The sequence below is a fragment of the Schistocerca serialis genome, chromosome 5 (genome assembly GCF_023864345.2).
Source record: "Schistocerca serialis cubense isolate TAMUIC-IGC-003099 chromosome 5, iqSchSeri2.2, whole genome shotgun sequence".
Taxonomy (NCBI): domain Eukaryota; kingdom Metazoa; phylum Arthropoda; class Insecta; order Orthoptera; family Acrididae; genus Schistocerca; species Schistocerca serialis.
This window is the reverse complement of record NC_064642.1, coordinates 232,735,317-232,756,124: the sequence shown is the minus strand read 5'-3', so window position 1 is coordinate 232,756,124 and position 20,808 is coordinate 232,735,317. Positions and strand designations below refer to the sequence as shown.

The 20,808-nt window shown below is 43.6% G+C and overlaps 1 protein-coding gene and 1 pseudogene across 2 annotated transcripts in view; both read right to left on the bottom strand.

Moving 5' to 3' along the window:
• Positions 1–19,982, bottom strand: part of LOC126481333 (peptidyl-prolyl cis-trans isomerase B-like) — a 424,329-nt gene extending 404,347 nt beyond the window's left edge. The window contains exon 1 of one of the 2 annotated variants that reach the window (XM_050105007.1): positions 19,760–19,982. In XM_050105007.1, coding sequence (XP_049960964.1) covers positions 19,760–19,924 — 165 coding nt within the window. In that variant the 5' untranslated portion in view covers positions 19,925–19,982. The remainder of the gene's footprint in view (positions 1–19,759) is intronic. The other variant, XM_050105006.1, reaches the window with a different exon arrangement.
• Positions 13,948–14,065, bottom strand: LOC126483014 (5S ribosomal RNA; annotated as a pseudogene).
• Positions 19,983–20,808: the final 826 nt, after the last annotated feature.

Genomic DNA, 20,808 nt, shown 5'->3' with positions numbered 1-20,808 from the left:
GTCAAATGTAAGAGCAACTCAAACAGTTTTATCAAGAACCTTATAAATGTTCAATGTTAGCAGCATATATCACACGGCACACATCAATTCTACAGCCGAGTTCTTCCCAAACGTTGATAAATGTGTCTTCAGTGATTGTAGCAACGGCTGCTTCAATCCGGTTTCTTAATTCAGTGGGTCTGCTGGTAGCGGAGGCACGTACACACGATCCTTGATGAAACTCAAAGGAAAAAATCGCATGGCGTTAGGTCGGGTGAATGTGGAGGCCATGCAAAGCAAGTCCTGTCATTGGGCCCCTTGCGGCCTATCCAGCGCTTGGGTACAGTGAAGTTCAACCAATCGTGTACTTCGCTATGCCAGTGAGGTGGCGCACCATCTTGCTGGAAAATGAAGTTCATTGGCTCATCTTCTTCCAACTGAGGGAAGAGCCATTGCTATAGTGTATCAAGGTAAGAAGCGCTAGTTACAGTAGGTTCACCAAAAAAGAAAGGCCCATAAACTTTCCGCCGGGATACAGCACAAAAAACAGTCACTTTAAGGGAATCTCGTTGCATTTGCACCACCTCGTGAGCCCCAGATGCGCACATTGTGAGTGTTAACATGTCCACTAAGGTGAAAACTCGATTCCTCACTGAAGACAACATGATCCAGGAAATGTTCATCGTCATGAAACAACTTTTCTTTTGCGAAGTCGGCACGTAATACATGGTCTGCCGGCTTTAGATCCTGTAATAACTGTAAACGGTAAGGACATAGTTGTACACGTTTTCTTAAAACTTTGCAAACAGTCGACACGGGAACCTGTAATTCACGACTAACCTTCCGGATTGATTTCTTTGGGCTACGAGTGAACGACTGTCTCACTCGCTCAACAGTCTCTTCACTAACTCTTGGTCGTCCTGTGCTCATCCCTTTACAAAGGCAGCTGGTATCTTCAAATTGATGATACCACCTACGAATGTTATTATCACTTGGAGGAACACAACCGAACTTCAGCTGGAACGCACATTGCACAGTAACTACACATTCGGTCTTTGCAAACTGCAAACACTGTTTTTTGCTCGAGTATCATGTCGTTTTTGGAAACCCAGAATATACTATGTAGGAATCAACATGGATTCCGGAAACAGCGATCGTGTGAGACCCAACTCGCTTTATTTGTTCATGAGACCCAGAAAATATTAGATACAGGCTCCCAGGTAGATGCTATTTTTCTTGACTTCCGGAAGGCGTTCGATACAGTTCCGCACTGTCGCCTGATAAACAAAGTAAGAGCCTACGCAATATCAGACCAGCTGTGTGGCTGGATTGAAGTTTTTAGCAAACAGAACACAGCATGTTGTTATCAATGGAGAGACGTCTACAGACTTTAAAGTAACCTCTGCCGTGCCACAGGGGAGTGCTACGGGACCATTGCTTTTCACAATATATATAAATAACCTAGTAGATAGTGTCGGAAGTTCCATGCGGCTTTTCGCGGATGACGATGCTGTAGTATACAGAGAAGTTGCAGCATTAGAAAATTGTAGCGAAATGCAGGAAGATCTGCAGCGGATAGGCACTTGGTGCAGGGAGTGGCAACTGACCCTTAACATAGACAAATGTAATGTATTGCGAATACATAGAAAGAAGGATCCTTTATTGTATGATTATATGATAGCGGAACAAACACTGGTAGCAGTTACTTCTGTAAAATATCTTGGAGTATGCGTGCGGAACGATTTGAAGTGGAATGATCATATAAAATTAATTGTTGGTAAGGCGGGTACCAGGTTGAGATTCATTGGGAGAGTACTTAGAAAATGTAGTCCATCAACAAAGGAGGTGGCTTACAAAACACTCGTTCGACCTATACTTGAGTATTGCTCATCAGTGTGGGATCCGTACCAGATCGGGTTGACGGAGGAGATAGAGAAGATCCAAAGAAGAGCGGCGCGTTTCGTCACAGGGTTATTTGGTAACCGTGATAGCGTTACGGAGATGTTTAACAAACTCAAGTGGCAGACTCTGCAAGAGAGGCGCTCTGCATCGCGATGTAGCTTGCTCGCCAGGTTTCGAGAGGGTGCGTTTCTGGATGAGGTATCGAATATATTGCTTCCCCCTACTTGTACCTCCTGAGGAGATCACGAATATAAAATTAGAGAGATTAGAGCGCGCACGGAGACTTTCAGACAGTCGTTCTTCCCGCGATCCATACGCGACTGGAACAGGAAAGGGAGGTAATGACAGTGGCACGTAAAGTGCCCTTCGCCACACACCGTTGGGTGGCTTGCGGAGTATAAATGTAGATGTAGATGTAAAACACAAAACGCTTTCTGTTCACTATAGTTCAATTCTTTTATCTTGGCGGCTCGCGCATGCCCGCCCAGACGCGGGAGATTGATGCGTTGCCAGTTGCAAACGACGCACTCGCCAAGAGAAGCAGCGCCATAGTATAGTATAGTTCACAAACTTACGTTTAGAGGGGAGCGCGCAGTTTATGAAGTAAAGCCACCACGGCCGCATAAACTCTTTCGCTGCTTCAGAGACGTGCTCCCCGCACTCCGCGCTGTGCGCGATTTTGTCATCACTGCACTGCTCGCCTCTGCAGACACATGGTGTTCCGACTGCTTTGACACACTTATCATTCGATTTCACAATAACTATGTGGCCCAAAAATTTGATTTTTACACATCCTCTTGACTGATACCTTTCCCCCATAAATGACTTAATTTTGTTTCGATGTTCAACGCAGTTCTTGTGCAGCATTAAATGTAGTAAACCATTGCACAAAATTTTGAAGGGTTTGCAGAGGTAAAAGTCCACAGCGTATACTTTCCATATGGTCGATTTTAATTGCCACTAGAAATTTCAAAAAATTACATTCACAGGAATAAAATTCATGAAGTAAGACACTTTGATATTGTTTTTAAATAAAGAAAATATTAAGCACCAAACAAGATTTGAACTCAGAACCTTTTGCTTAGCAGCCCAACACTTTAACTGTGACGTTAACACAGCTTGTTGTACAACAGAATTCCTGGAGAACTTTAAAAAATCACGCAAAATACCGACAAACACTGTTGGTATGGCTATGAATTACTCACGTTTCGTCGAAGTACAATAGGAAATAAACAATTACCGCTGTTCTTTATAGTGAAAAAGCAGTTGGTGAGAATGAATTTCCTTGCTATTGCCTGAATCAGGAGGCTTATTGCTTGTTTGGTTTAATTAATTAATAGAATATGAAGCACTTGGTATAAAGAATGCTTTTTCCAAACTTTCTTTTATAGAAAGTCTGCTATCAAGACATTGCTTTTGCTCAATTACTTTATTTATGACTGAACGTTTCTAAAACCGAAGACACTCGTCCGTGCTCTGCACTCCAGTCAAGCTTCGGCAACGTCGTTCTTTGTTCATTGGCTGACTATTTTGTGACGTCAGATGCGCAGAACGAACCTAAACTCGGCCGCCGTCGTAAATGACGCGCACTTTAGTCACCATCTTCGCTACTATCGCTGTCTAGCGGATTGCGGCGGAAACATTGCGCGCTGCCATGCGCACTGGTGCCAAACACAACTGTTTGAGTTGCTCTTTCATTTGACACATCATTTATAACTGTAATTTTGATGTAATAAATATTATAAAGCGTTAAAACCCCGATATTCATTTATAAACACCCTGTAAATATGGAGACACCTCAAATACAACCCATTACCTCGCCAAATACTGTGTGGCATTCAAAGCAGCTTCCAGCCGTTTCGCAATGGATAAATAAAGGTCCTGTATGGTTTTCAATGGAATATTATACCATTCCTGCGGCAAAAGAGTGGTAAGTTCAGGTAACGATGACTGAGGTAGATAGCGATCACGCACCCTTCTCTCCAAAGTAGACCACAAAGGCCCACAGTATTCAGATCTGGTGACTACAGTGGCCAGGGGAGATGCGACAATTCATCTTTGCGCTCGCATAGCCAGTCCTGGACGATGCGGGCTGTGAGATCAGATACCCTGTTGTCTTGGAATCCAGCTTCACCAATGAGGAACAATCATTGTACAATGGAATGGACCTCATCAGCGTAACTGTCACATAATCTCTGGCAGTAATACAACTTTGCAGAGTATCCATAGGGCCCATGGAATATCACGATATGGCTGACCAAATCATCACCGAAACCCTGCCACGTTTCAAACTTGAGACGTAAACTCGGTCAGTAGTTGGACATAATGTGAAACGAGATTCACTGACTTAACGGGTGATGTTTTTTTGCTTTCTCTGTGTGCGATATAAATCTTCGATACGGTGTTTCTTGAAACAGCAAGCACTCTGGCTAACTTGGTTACAGAAGCACCCACGATACAAGCGCCAACAACTGGCCCACGTTCGAATTCACGTAACTCAGCCATGAAATAGGAGTATCTTTCTCTCATTGCTCCATAGTCCAGGTTTTATGGCTTCGGCATCACGTTTTTCTGTTAAGGGCATTTATATCACTGATGAGCGGTACTGGAATTCTAGTTCGCCCAGCAATTCCGAACTTCGTGTTGTTTTGGTACTGCTGACATTGTTCGCGATTGTGACGTTCAGTCTTGCAGTGACTTTTTCAACTGGCGTCGTCTTATTTTTCGCCAGAATCCTCTTCAATGACCGTCTGTCACGATCACTCAGCATACAATTTCATCCGAGTCCTGACTTAACGGGTGATGTTTTTTTGTTTTCTCTGTGTGCGATATAAATCTTCGATACGGTGTTTCTTGAAACAGCAAGCACTCTGGCTAACTTGGTTACAGAAGCACCCACGATACAAGCGCCAACGACTGGCCCACGTTCGAATTCACGTAACTCAGCCATAAAATAGGAGTGCCCGCAAATACACAGAACACTATCCTGACCACAAATGACACTTCCAGCGTGTTGAGGACATCGCACAGGTGCCGAACGTAGTCAAACAGAGCCGTGCAACCTTCAGGCGCAGATAGCATCTGCATTTATGTTCAAAGATACATTTCTCGCGGCGTTTCCGTGTTTTTGTCCAACCCCAGTACACGTTCCTGTTCTGATACATCAAATAGTCTCGTCGACGAGGACTTCACATCAGGGCACACGTTCGATATTTCGCTGGCACTCTAGATTTGCTATCCTACGAAGGACCCTCTTATGTGCAGTCGCGGAAAGACTGTGGGAAGGTTTACGCCCACCCTTTAAAATTCGTTATTTATTGTTGACGTATATTAACTACATGATTTGTGAAACATATTGAGGGGTAAGTAAGGTCCAGAACCTGAAAATATCTTTTAGCATACTCTTAGTAGCAAAACGCACTTTAATAAATTCTGCTATCGACACAGGGGTACTTATGCCCACATTAAAAATTATTAAAAAATAGGAACTTCGTTAACTGTTGCTGACTCTTTCTTGCAACATACTATTTAAGGAGACACTGGTGTGTAAGTAAAGTCCTGAACGTGAAAATATTGATATGACTTTCTTCAGGGAATTGAGATTTACTCCTAAGACATAAATATTTGGGTTAAGTTTATCTTCTAGCCTCTTGTAGCCTCTCCCCGATGTTATTCAATCTGTATATTGAGCAAGCAGAAAAGGAAACAAAATAAAAATTCGGAGTGGTTATTAAAATCCATGGAGAAGAAATAGAAACTTTGAGGTTCGGCGATGACATTGTAATTCTGTCAGAGACAGCAAAGGACTTGGAAGAGCAGTTGAACGGAATGGACAGTGTCGTGAAAGGAGAATATAAGAGGAACATCAACAAAAGCAAAACGAGGATAATGGAATGTAGTCGAATTGAATCAGGTGATGCTGAGGGAATTAGATTAGGAAATGAGACACTTAAAGTAGTAAAGGAGATTTGCTATTTGGGGAGCAAAATAACTGATGATGGTCGAAGTAGAGAGGATATAAAATGTAGACTGGCAATGGCAAGCAAAGCGTTTCTGAAAAAGAGAAATTTGTTAACATCGAGTATAGATCTAAGTGTCAGGAAGTCGTTTCTGAAAGAATTTCTATGGAGTGTAGCCATGTATGGAAGTGAAACGTGTACGATAAATAGTTTGGACAAGAAGAGAATAGAAGCTTTCGAAATGTGGTGCTACAGAAGAATGCTGAAGATTAGATGGGTAGATCACATAACTAATGAGGAGGTATTGAATAGAATTGGGGAGAAGAGGAGTTGTGGCACAACTTGAGTAGAAGAAGGGATCGGTTGGTAGGGCATATTCTGAGGCATCAAGGGATTACCAATTTAGTACTGGAGGGCAGCGTGGAGGGTAAAAATCGTAGAGAGAGACCAAGAGATGAATACAGTGAGCAGATTCAGAAGGATGTAGGTTGCAGTAGGTACTGGGAGATGAAGAAGCTTGCACAGGATAGAGTAGCATGGAGAGCTGCATCAAAGCAGTCTCAGGACTGAAGACCACAACAAGAACAAGTTTATGTGAAAAATTTAAGACATTTATGGAATCTGGCAGAGGAAATAAACCTTTTCTTTAAAATTTTAAAATATAAAGTATTTAATTGACTAAATTACAGTTTTTTAAGAAGTGGACGTTAAGTACCTGCCCCCCACCCTCTGGGTATTGCGAGGATTAACGTACAAGTCTACCAGAGTGTTTTGTCATATGCCAAAAACAGCGGAAAAATTGGGAGCAGACTTATCAACAAACAGTTGCCAACTCATGGTATGATTTCCTATTAAATATTAGGTTGGTGTATAATTTCGTAGCGTTTTTGTTTTGCTTGTTGGTACTTCAGTTGCTATGGGTCTATTTATCGATTTTCATTTTTTATTTGTTGCTCACTATAGCTACTTGAGTTTACGTATCGTCATTTGGAGATAGCGCGAGGAGCTTTGGACGCTATAAAATGGGGTGCCAAGTGCAAAGATCGGAACATTTCCGACGTATTCTTCTGTTTGAGGGGTGACAGCAGCGGAGGCAGCCAGAAACATTTGCGTCGTGTACGGGGAAAATGCCATTGGACAGAGCATGGCAAGAAAATGGTTTTCGCGTTTTAAAGGGGATCGTTTTGACATTAGTGTATCTCCAAGTCCAGGAAAACCTTCGGGACTTGATGAAGAGCGTTTAAACGCATTAATCACAGCGGTACTCGAGATATGATCATTTCACCACCGTGCAACATTTGCACGCAATGGGGAAGGTTCAAAAATCGGGTGCGTTGGTACCACATACTCTAAGCCAAAATCACAAAAATCAGCGGGTGGTCATATGTGCATTTCTGCTAGCATGTTATCAGTTGGCTCGTGAAAAACAGCGACATTTCCTATGCTGTATCGTTACTGGTGGCGAGAAATAGTTTTTTATGCTAACATAAGGAAAAGGTAAGAACGGTTGAGCCCAAAGAAAGCAGCAGTTTCCCTTTGTTATGTATCTGGTGGAATAGCGACGGAATGGTGTACTACGAATGCTTCCCCGAGGTGTAACCATCACTGCTGACATTTATTGTCAACAATTGAGATGTCTGGAAGTGGCAGTCCAAACACAACGACCAGGAAGACTGTGTGAAGTGCGTCCACGATAACGCCCTCCCACAATCTGCTACACTGACAAAAACACTGTACAGGAATTGGGTTGGGAAGTCATTCCGGACGCACCTTATTCTCCTGATCTTGTGCCCTCAGATTTTCACTATTTCCGCTCTCTATCGAACAACATTCAAGGAACTTCCTTTCCGGATGAAAATGCGCTCCGAACCTGACTCGACAAGTCCTTCGCCCCAAACCAAGTGATTTCTACAGTCGCGGAATCTGAATGTTATACCAGCGTCGGCAGGCTGTTGTAAATACTGGAGGAGAATATACTATTGATGAATAAACTCTCTGATATGTGTTTCTTTTGTGTAACTTACGGAAAAACGCTACGAATTTATGCAGCAACCTAATAGCTCTAATGGCTCTAAGCACTATGGGACTTAACATCTGAGGTCATCAGTCCACTAGACGTAGAACTACTTAAACCTAACTAACCTAAGGACATCATACACATCCATGCCCGAGGCGGGATTCGAACCTGCGACCGCAGCAGCCGCGTGGTTCCGGACTGAAGCGCCTAGAACCGCTCAGCCACAGCGGCCGGCACCTAACAGCTGATCTGATATAAAGTCGCGACTTGTTATCCTGCTAAGAAGCCTGTATGTGCAGCCGCGAACAGTCTGTGAGGATGTTGCGTCATACTGACTACTCCAGTGCAACAAGTACGTGAGTAGACTCCAGCAGGCAGGAGAGACATTGCAGCTATTGAAAATGAAATTCGTAAACTTACCACATTTAAAGGATCACCGTACAATATTACTGAGGGGTAAAATGTGTATCAGAGTGACTGCAGGTAGGACACAAGCTGCGGTAAAACTTACGTGTTTCCTAATGTTATTCACTGAAATGATCTTATGCCCTGTGTTCAATCAATCCGCGAAAAAAACTCAAATTGGCCTACAAAAGCAAACTATGCTACGGCGCATGCGCGCGGCATGAGATTCTGAGTTTCCTCTTGCCTCCTTATGCCACCATCTTAGTCGGTCATATTTTTATATATTGTTTATTTTGTTAACATTAGTAATTTAAAGTTTTTCGTGTGGGTAATGACAGAAAACCAAGTTATGTAAACGATATGCAAAAGCTAATTACGTATACATCTCGGTCTAAATCCTTACAAGAAGATCAGTGTCATAGTGAGATGGCCAGAGAAACAGAACAATGTAATTGTTAATTGAGACGGCAGAGAAACAGAACAATTTAATTATTAATTTTACAATCATAAAATTTAAAAAAAATTGGTATGATTGGTACTGACGTCAATTTTACAGTCTGTAAGTACAGGAAGAATGTGTGTTTAATATTCAAGGACGATTTTAACGAGAAGAAGCAAGAATGATTTTCAAACAGTTAAGACCGACTAACTTGTAATCCGGTGGATTGAGTGGGCAAGAGAATAGTCTAGACCAGCATGAGATTATTTCCAGCATTGATAGACCTCAAGTGTGCTGTATACAACTGTTCTTCTCGACTACCCCTACACCAATATGGTACGTTGTAAACAGTCATCGTTCACGACCTGTAGATTGCATTAGAAATTTACCACTGTCATGGAGACCACCAGGCGGGAATCCTCGTTTCTAACTGACGTCGAATCTACATCTGCATCTACCCTCTGTAGATCGCTGTAAAATGCGTAGCAGAACGTACTATTTATTGTACCACGTGTTAATGTTTCATTTTGTTGTATTCGCGGAAGGAGCGGTGGAAGAAAGATCGCTTACACGCCTCTCTAAGTACGTTTACAAGGCCTCCCAAATCCGGTTTTCGGTAAACCGATTTCCCAGTACCGCATCCGATTGGCAAGTAAACACTCCACTATCGATTCTGTGAACGTGGGTATGTGTGCCGGATTTTGTTTGGATTAAGGGACAAGAAGTTTGAACTCACCACGAAATCATTCAGTTCCTTCATTTAATTAAAGAGAATTTCGTTTTAACTTTGTTATATCCACAAGTGATGATATATTCACTGAATTAGCGAAATTGATCGCCCTCTCATCTTGTGAACGGTTCCAGACACCGAAAGGCGGTTTTTGGCAAACGACAGTACGGACAGGGACACGTATTTTTTGCGTGATTAATACTTTTGCATGAGGCAAGATACCAAAGCATGGATGATTTTCTTTTTTTTACAAGGAAAAAAATTGCTTTAACAACATTCGAAACAGAAACATCGGCATGCTTGCTTCAGTGTCGCGTTGATACAAGAGTGAAGAGAATTAACTATAAACAAAATTACGTGCCCCTGTGCGCACTATCATTTTCCTAAAACCTCGTTTCAATGTCTAGAACTCTTAACGAAAGACAAGGGATGTAACGCTTGCGCGGCTTTCTCTACACAAGTTGTCCCAGGAGGAATGCTCAATATTCAGAGATATGACAAGGACGATCATTCGAAGCGAGTAAGTCTAGTAAACATGGGCTTTAAAACGCGTAGTTTAAGAGCTGTAAGCACAAGTTCAGTAGAAGAAATGTAACGAAGACAAACAAGAGCTCATAGCTCCTAAGGATACATTTGAGAGCCCATGTTTATCGGACTTTTTTTCTTGTTTTAGTACATACTAAAACCTCAAAAAATATCGAAAGCAAAGAGCTTTCAGCAGAATAGAGGCGTCTCACAGCAGCGTAGATGTTTACTCGACTTGTTTCTTCTTATTTCGGTCTGTGTATACTTCTGTTGTATTTCATTCGTCGAACACAGACCCACCAACCCACCCACCCTCCCACGCACGCACGCACACACACACACACACACACACACACACACACACACACACACACACTTTTCTGTTGTCTTTTTTCTGTTACCCTAAAAGACACACACATGAGCGGCTTTTATAATGAGGTGACAAAAGACCTGGTATACCTTCCAATATTGGGTCGGGCCTTCTTTTGCCCAGCCTAGTGCAGCAATTCGACGTGGCATGGACTCAACAAGTCGCTGAATTCCCCTGCAATCATACTGAGCCATGCTACCTCTATAGACGTCCACAATTACGAAAGTGTTCCCGGCGCAGAATTTTTTGCATGAACTGACCTCTCGATTGTGTTTGATGGGATTCAAGTCGGACGATCGGGGTGGCCAAATCATTCGCTCGAGCTTTCCAGAGTGTTTTTAAAACCAATCGCGAACAGTTGTGGCCTTATGATATGGCGCATTGTCATCCATAAAAATTTCATCGTTGTTTGATTGCAAATGGTCTATGTAGCCGGACATAACCATTTCCAGTATATGATCGGTTCAGTTGGGCCAGAGGATCCAGTCCATTCCATCATGTAGCCACCACCAGCTTGCACAGTGCCTTGTTGACAACTGCCGGCCGTTGTGGCCGAGCGGTTCTAGGCGCTTCAGTCAGGAACCGCGCTGCTGCTACGGTCGCAGGTTCGAATCCTGCCTCGGGCATGGATGTGTGTGGTGTCCTTAGGTTGGGTTAGGTTTAAGTAGTTCTAAGTCTAGGGGACTGATGACCTCAGATGTTAAGTCCCATAGTGCTCAGACCCATTTTGTTGACAACTTGGCTCCGTGTCTTCGTGGGGTCTGCGACACATTCGAACTCTCCCGTCAGCTCTTACCAACTGAAGTCGGGACTTACTGACTATGCCACGATTTGCCAGTTGTCTAGGGTCCAACTGACATGATCACCAGCCCAGGAGAGGCGGGGCAGTCACGTACTGCTCCTTGACACCCTCACAAAAAAGAAATGTCGTGTGGTGATTAAACATTACTTTATGAAAGGCAAAACGACTCAGGAGACTAAAGAGAAGCTTGATAAACATTACATTGACTCTGCATCTTCGATTAGAACAGTTTATATGTGGTTTCAAAATTTTCGGAGTGGCCATATGGGCACAAGTGATAATGAACGTTCTGGACGCCCTGAGGAGATTACGACTCGAGAAAGCATTGATATAATCCATAATATGGTGACGGATGACATAAGAGTTAAGGTGCATGAGATTGCTAGTGCTGTGGGCACCTCGAATGAACGGGTACATAATATTTTGCATAAGCATTTGGACATGAGAAAACTATCCGCAAAATGGGTTCTGCGATTGCTCGCGCTTGACCAAAAATGGTATCGTGTGAAGTATTGCAAGGATGGTTTGCAGCTGTTCAGGGAGAATACGCAGAACTTTAAGCGACGTTTCGTCACTGTGGATGAAACGTGGATACATTACTATACCCCTGAGACCAAACAACGATCTACACAATGGTTTACCAAGGTAGAATCTGCACCAAAAAAGGCGAAAACCATTCCTTCGGCTGGAAAGGTTAAAGCGACTGTCTCTTGGGATTCGCAAGGAATAATCCTCATCGACTATCTGGAAAAGGGTGAAACTATTACGGGTGAATATTATTTATCGTTACTGGAGTGTTTAAAAATCAATCTGCAAGAAAAACGCTGGCGATTGGACTGCAAAAAACTCATTTTCCATCATGACAATGCACCAGCACTCACCTCAGCTGTTGTGGACGCAAAATTAATGGAAATAGGATTCCAACTCGTTTCACATCCCCCCTATTCTCCAGGCTTGGCACTCTCGGACTACTATTTTACCCCAATTTGAAGAAATGGCGGGCGGGACAAACATTTTTTTCAAACGAGGAGGTGATTGCAGCAACAATAGCTATTTTGCAGACTTGGACAATTCCTATTATTCCGAAAGGATCAACAAATTAGAACAGCGTCGGACGAAGTGGCCGGCCGTAGTGGCCGTGCGGTTCTAGGCGCTACAGTCTGAAACCGCGCGACCACTACGGTCGCAGGTTCGAATCCTGCCTCGGGCATGGATGTGTGTGATATCCTTAGATTAGTTAGGTTTAAGCAGTTCTAACTTCTAGGGGACTGATGACCTCCGAAGTTAAGTCCCACAGTGCTCAGAGCCATTTGAACCATTTGAAGGACCATCTCTACGAAATTGCCTGCACGTTAAGAGGCTGATCCTCACAAGCGATGAAACATACAGTCATCACTTCGAACCGGAAACTTGGAGTGGCCCCACATCACCTGTCCTCCAAAGAAAAAGTTCAAAGCGACACCCTCAGTCATGACAACTCTAAAGAAGCTATTCTTTTTAGTGTCCTCCATCATTGTGTAACGACTAGCTCGGAAGTGTATAGTGCTACCCTCAGGAAATTCAAAAAACGACTTCAATGTGTTCGTCGCAATAGAAATGCAAACTTCTCCTTCTTCATGGAAAAGCCAGGCCTCGCTCAAGTCTGCGCACCCGAAAGAGCTCACAAAACTTTACTGGACTGTTCTGCCTCACCCACCCTAGATTCCAGATGTTGCATCTTCCGATTTCCATCTGTTTGACCCCATGAAGGATGCACTCAGCGGGAAGCAGTACATGGATGAGCGTGAGGTTATTGATGCAGCAAGACGATGTCGACCAGTACAGTGATACCAAGCGGGCATACAGGCCTTCCCAGCAAGGTGGCGCTAGGCCGTCTCATTGATGAAGATTATATTCAAAAACGTGGATTTGAAATTACAGTTAAATCAATACCCTTAGCTGCATACAGGCATTGATATAAGTCAATGGGGGACAGTTGAAAATGTGTGGCCTGAGCGGGCCTCGAACCCGGGATCTCCTGCTTGCAGGGGAGACGCTCTATTCTTCTGAGCCACCGAGCACACAGAGGATAATGCGACTGCAGGGACTTATCTCTGGCACGCCTCCCGTGAGACCAACATTCGCAACTCATTGTCCCACACTATGTTTAAAGTGCCCCTGCCCATTATACTCATTACTCGCGGCTTTACTGTCGATTCCCGTAAACGTTCGGGCACTGTTTGTGCATCCGGATAGAAGAAGATGGTCAAATGGGCGGTGAGCCTTAACTACATATGTATATGAAGATGGTATCCGTTCTTTAGGACATGTCCGAAAGAACAGATACCATCTTCATATACATACAGGGATTTGAGCCTAAAGAATGGGGAATAACACGATGTATTGGAATCTTCAATAAAACCAACCTGCTTTTGGAAAAAAAATGTGTTCCATTACTTACTGAACGCCCCTTGCATGAGATGACTGCCTGTAGCTGTGACTTATTAGTAATGAAGTCAGAGGGAACTGCAGAACATTACAGATTCCTACATTAAGAGTTAATTGTCAGTCTTCGCAACAGACTGATGCTTTGTTGACGCCCAACAGGATGTTACTGTAAATTTTAACTTAACTCCTTCCGAACAGGCCATGCAGGCCCAACGGTAATGACCGGCCGCCATGTCATCCTTAGCTCATAGACGTCACTGGATGCGGGTATGGAGGGGCATGTGGTCAGCACACTGCTCTCCTGGCCTTATGTCAGTTTCCGAGACCGGAGCCGCTACTTCTCAGTCAAGTAACTCCTCAGTTTGCTTCACAAGAGCTGAGTGCACCCCGCTTGCCAGCAGCCCTCGGCAGACCGGTTGGTCACCCATCCAAGTGCTAGCCCAACCCGACAGCGCTTAACTTCGGTGATCTGACGGGAACCGGTGTTACCACTGCGGCGAGGCCGTTGGCACTGTAAATTTTACTGGCTTGAATTTTCCTATAGATAACTGCATCATCTGCTAAAAGTATGAGATTGCAGCTAATACCAATAGTCAGTTATGTGGAGGGTAATTCCGTGATGTTACAAACTTTAAGGAATGAAAGAAATGGGTTAGTGTATCGATTTAAAGTAATGGACCCTGGTCAGGAAACGACCGAATCAAAAGTTATAAGGGCAAATCGTTCTGCTACCTCTGGCGATCAGCAGGCTCTCTGTTATTCATGTTTTTGGAGGGGGCAGTACGGACCAAAACGAGAAAAAAATTGTCTAATTAACATGGGCCCTGAAACGCACTCCTTAAGAGCTATTAACCGTTATTCAGTGGAAGAGATGGGTTTCACACTAGCAAAGATGAACAAGTGATCTTAGCTTTATACACATTGGACCCCATGTTCACTGAACATTTTTTTCCATGCTTTGGTCCATACTACCTCCTCCGAAAACATGGAAAGCAAAGAGCTTGCAGTAGAAGAGGTCCACTGTCAGAGAAATCAGAAGGATTTTAGCTTATAACTTTCGACTCGAACGTTTTTGGACCAAGGTCCCTCGCATAAAATTGATGCATTGACCCTTCTTCATAGTCCCTGAAAGTTTGTATCATCATTACGGAATCACCCTGCGTAACACAAACAGTAAAGGTTCTGTCTAACTCCTCCGGGACACACCAACTATTGTGGATGAATCTCCATCCAGAATAACGTGCTGGATCGTGCCTGTCCGAAAAGTATCGATTCAGTCGCAGAGCTGGTTATACATCTACCAGAAACGTATTTTCCTTCGAAGATCTCGCATTGGAACTGAATAAAACGTTTTTCGGAAATCGAGATCTTGGTTCAGCACCACTTCGACGCCCTGCGAATGCGCGGGTTGTTAACCCAGTTGTTGCAGAGGTGAGGAACTTACTTTCAGCAGCAGACTGGTACACATGGACATGGTGACGTAGTTTTACGCGGCGGCAGTTTTGTACAATGTTTCTCGGTTTTCTTGCCGCATCGGATTTGTTTGTATATTCAAGCTTCCAACGACTTCTCTGTCGACAACGGCAGGAGTTAACTGTCGTACTAATAGCGCGTGTTGTACTTTCGTATCTAGTTGGCCGAATTACGTCATGAAGACGTCACGAAATCTCGGAATTTGCGTAAGCTACCAGATATTATGGTGATGTCTGCGATGGACGAACATCGGTAGCGATACCGATTCCATTATACAGAGTGTAAATTTTAAGTTGACAAGGCAGAATAACAAAAAATAAGCTTCACATGAAAAAATGTGTAGAATCCAAAGTTGAGCATTTTCGAGGGGGACATCTGCTGCTGCTAAAATTAGCCCGCCATCCCAGCCCCCTGGGGGTGGGGCGGTAGTCAACTTTAAAATTTCAAATAGGAACCCCTATCTTTTATTGCAGAATCATATTCTACATAAAAAACTACGTACATTTTGTCTTAAACATTTGTTTTGATTCTTGGTAGTTGATGCTGTAATTCAATAAAAAATACTTATTTACTTCGTAAATTTTGATTCGCTAAAACTAAAACTCCCTCTCTCCCCATAGGCTGGGATTTGAGAGAGAGGAATTAGAGTTTTAGAAATGTTGACCCAAATATCTGCGGAAAACATTAATGTTTGTGTCAACATTTGTAAAACTCTGATTCCTCTCTCTAAAATCCCACCCTATGGGGAGAGAGGGAGAGTTTTAGTTTTAGCGTATCAAAATTTACGAGGTAAATAAGTATTTTTGTATTTATCCGTAACCATTTTCCATGCAAAAAATTAGAACATGGATTTTCTTGAATTACAGCGCCAACTACCAAGAATCGAAACAAATGTTTAAGACAAAATGTACGTAGTTTTTTATGTAGAATCTGATTCTGCGATAAAAAATGGGGGTTTCATTTGAAATTTTAAAGTTGCCTCCTGCACCACCCCCAGGGGGCTGGGGTGGCGGGCTAATTTTAGCATCAGCAGATGTCCCCCTCGAAAATAATCAACTTTGGATTCTACACATTTTTTCATGTGAAGCTTATTTTTTGTTATTCTGGTTTGTCAACTTAAAATTTACACCTTGTATAATGGAAGTGGGAAGTTCACCTTATTCTCTTCTCTGTAGCCTTTCAGCATCGAGCGCTGGTTTCTATGGGCCTCTAAGGGTATAGCCGCTGTCCAGATGTTGTCGCTGGTCCTGATCTCAACGGCCTCGTTGATGATAGAATCCAAGTAGACAGATGCATGGATTAAGATTTTCGTTTCATCAAACATAACAATGTATTCGTTTATAAGGCTGCTTGCGGCAACAGCACATTCGTAAAAATCGGGATATTTAATGTGCCGTCGGCGCTCTGTGCAGCATTTCCAAGTCTAGGTCGACGTTGCGCCTAAAATCGAGACTAAGAATCAAAATTTCTATTTTTGTAGCTTTGTTTGAAGTTCACGGAATCCAGCTTAAGCTCACGTGTATTTATCGGTGTCTGATATTTATGCTAATAAAGAAAATGGTAACTAAAGTTCGGCGTTCTGGTCCTAGACCGTCCAATCGGACACGACCGACCGCCAGGTCGTCCTGTGTCAATGGCATCATAGGATGGGCTCAGCACACCGCGCTCCCGGACGTTTCGGGTTTCTTGACCTTGGAACAGCTACTACTCGGCCAAGTAGCTTCTCTATTGGCCTCGGGAGACTGTGTGCAGTAGTCATGGCGGTTATCGCTGAAACAACCGACTTTCGGTTTTCTTCCACTGTTTAACCTGGATGTTAAAACCGCTCAAAATAACCGGTTTCTGAAATACCGAATTTTCGGTTTTTTATTCATATTATTTCTTGGAATTAACGTAGAAATCGAACAAAGATTGAAAAATTTTGACTTTCTCAGTTTCAAGATAGAATCAAAACATGAAATTAAACAGGCAAATAAAAGAAAACTTAGTCCGTCCACCGTTCGTCGCCTTTCTCGAAAAGTGATAATTGGTTGAATACTACAAAAAAATCGCCAGTATCCTTCCACTGATTCTAATTTTTTGTAATTCTGCTCGAAAATCACGCTGTAATCGGCGATCAGACTAGTATTTGGTCATTACGAATAGTCAGTGCTAAAGAGTGAGAACTGAGGTTGAAGAACTCTGTTTTTCGTGTTAATTTGTCAGTTTTCAAGGACTACAAGCAGATAAAGGTGCATTACGCAGACTCACGCAGCATATCAGCTACTTCTATTCTTATTGTGTGCTATGAATGAATTGTTAAGTTCTAATTTATTGTTGTTACCATAATTTCCTTCCTCTTTTATTATGCCATAGAAATGGCAGACAAATCTTTAATGTTTTAAAGCAAGTGAAGCATTGTACTTCATTGTTAAGTCACTTGGCAAAATGCTTCCAGACTAGGGTTGGTGGCATTCTGCAATACAACGTATGTCCGGCGAAGATAGCGACAAACTACTGTACGACCAGGTGGGGCAAGTCGTGCGCACAGCACGTTACATACGTACCCTAAGCTATGACACACTGCAACAGGGACATTATTGTCTCAGCAGTGCTGTACCAATTTTTGTGCCACGTGTTTGTTGCTCGTTTCTGTCAGAATTGTTAATAATGTAGCACTGTTTGCTTTTCCCATTTTCTATAATAATGCAATACTTCCAACCAATGCAAATCTTGCGGTTAAAAATTATTCCTTTTTACAAAAAAAAAAAAAAAAAAACGATTTATTTAAAAACAAAAAAAAATTAGCATTGCTGTCATGACTAACTGATACTTCGGTTCTTTACTCGGTTATCAGTAAAAGCTAAAATAACATTTGTTATAAAAGAGCTCAAACAAATACTGGAAAATAACAGTTATTCAAAAGTAAAACACTGGTTTCAATTTTCCCATCCCTAGAGTTCACCCCGTTCCAATCCTCCCACCAAGCAAAAATTCTATACAGTACCAGGAATCGAACTTGAGTTCTCTGCAGGGGTTAGCCGCGCTGGCCACATTTTTCCGTCATTGTTCTGTCGTTTGGTTTGAGTGCATCTCACTTGACCTCTTCCAGTTGATCGTTGAATACTTCGCTCAGTTTTATTACTATTATTATTATTACAGAGAGCAGGCAGCCCTCTGGCGGAACACGCTGAGCTGACGTGCCTGCTACTAAGGCTGTCTTTAAGTTGGTGCAGTAAATGGTTCAAAAGGCTCTAAGCACTTCGGGACTTAACATCTGAGGTCATCAGTCCCCTAGAACTTAGAACTACTTAAAACTAACTAACCTAAGGACATCACACTCACCCATTTTACTTCTGTAAAATATCTGGGAGTATGCGTGCGGAACGATTTGAAGTGGAATGATCATATAAAATTAATTTTTGGTAAGGCGGGTGCCAGGTTGAGATTCATTGGGAGAGTCCTTAGAAAATGTAGTCCATCAACAAAGGAGGCTTACAAAACACTCGTTCGACCTATACTTGAGTATTGCTCATCAGTGTGTGATCCGTGCCAGGTCGGGTTGACAGAGGAGGTAGAGAAGATCCAAAGAAGAGCGGCGCGTTTCGTCACAGGGTTATTTGGTAAGCGTGATAGCGTTACGGAGATGTTTTGACTCTGCAAGAGAGGCGCTCTGCATAGCGGTGTAGCTTGCTGTCCGGGTTTCGAGAGGGTGCGTTTCTGGATGAGGTATCGGATATATTGTTTCCTCCTACTTATACCTCCCGAAGAGATCACGAATGTAAAATTAGAGAGATTCGAGCGCGCACGGAGGCTTTCCGGCAGTCGTTCTTCCCGCGAACCATGCGCGACTGGAACAGGAAAGGGAGGTAATGACAGTGGCACGTAAAGTGCCCTCCGCCACACACCGTTGGGTGGCTTGCGGAGTATGAATGTAGATGAAGATGTAGATGCCCGAGGCAGGATTCGAACCTGCGACCGTAGCAGCAGCGCGGTTCCGGAGTGAAGCGCCTAGAACCGCTCGGCCACAGCGGCTGTCAGTTGCTGCAGCATCTGTTTAATTTTCTTGGGTCGCTCCGAACAGACACGGAATTCCGTCCATTTTCCGAACGCCAGCAAATTAGAGAGATGATGCACTTAGTAAAAGCTAGCGTTGGTCTCAGTGTTCCTGCAATTTATAAAATTACTTTCAAATTCGGTAGCAGCTACATTGGTTAGTCCTTAAGAACGATTTCAGCACACTGCATAGGGGACCGACGCCACATTAAATACCGCGGTCTTGACAAACTTGCCGTTGCCAAGCACAGCCTCGTAAAGAAACAAATGATTACGTTTGAAGAAAAATTATCATTCCGTGCACCTTCCTACCGGGATTCTGTCACCAAAGAAGCCGCCGTGATCAGAATCAACAACAACTTTTACCTGGACAGCGTCTGAATTTGTACCCTTTGTGGTGCCTGGACATCAGCGTTTGATGCACAGAAAGAAATAAGCCGTTTTCTAGCATTCTAACGTATCTCCGTCACAGATATCCGTATCATTTCTGGTATCATATGAAAGTTCCAGGACTTAGTGACGCCCCTGTGACGTAATTCGGCTGACTACACGCGAAAGTACCACAGGGCCAGTTAGTACGACACTTAACTCCTGACGATGAGTATGGCGGCAGTCGCTGAAACATTAGGTATCACAAAAAAAGAGGCGGCAATAAAGGAACATCTACCCGGGTACAGGCAGGGAGACTGCACGCACCTGGACTGCTGTGCAGAGCAGGAGAACGGCCAGCAGCAGCAGGGGGTGCGCTCGCGCCGACGTTGCCATCTTGACTGGCTGGCTGGTGGCGAGCTGCGGCAGAGGGTCCTGCGACTGCCAGCGTAATCTCGTTAAGGCTGACGTCACGTGGTCGCGGCCGCACATCCACTCACACAGCTACATACATTCACACACGCCGAGGGAGCGCCAAAGCACAGGCAGTGGGAGGCCCACGCGTTGCCGGCTGGAATGCGACTGCCTAGCAGCGAAGGGCCTCATGCACAGTGGAGTCCCCTTCTCAGCCACAAGCAGGGAGGCGCGGGCGGAGGGGACCCGAGTGGTGTCCGCCGAGGTTTCGTCTTAGGAACTTGTGCACGTTAAGGGCCTTTCATCAGCTAAATTGTCAGTGGCTGAGCGCATTATACACAGTAATTCCGTAACAATCTTACAAAATTTCAGGGATTATGGAGAAGGGTAACTGTATCGATATCTGGTAAGGGACCCCGATCAGGAATCAACCGAGTCAAAAGGCATAAGCGAAAATGGTTCCCATAGTCCTGACTGGAGTACATATACTGGTACTGTTGTTGCTAAGACTGTGGCGTGGGAAACTTTCAGAGGTGGTAGTATGGATCAAAACAAGCAAGAAAGGTCTAGTAAACATGGGCTCTAAATTGCATAACTTAAGAGCTATGAACAATTGTTCATCTTAGCTATTGTCCTCTCCTGCTGAAAAACTGTTCATAGATCCTGAGATATGCATTTTAGAGGCCATGTTTAACGAGATTTTTTTCTTGTTTTGGTCCATACTACTGCCTCTAATCTACAATCTTAGCAGCTACAGTACCAGTACATGTATTCCACTGTGAGAGATTGTTGTTGTTGTGGTCTTCAGTCCAGAGACATGTTTGATGCAGCTCTCCATGCTACTCTATCCTGTGCAAGCTTCTTCATCTCCCAGTACCTACTGCAACCTACATCCTTCTGAATCTGCTTAGTGTATTCATCTCTTGGTCTCCCTCTACGATTTTTACCCTCTACACTGCCCT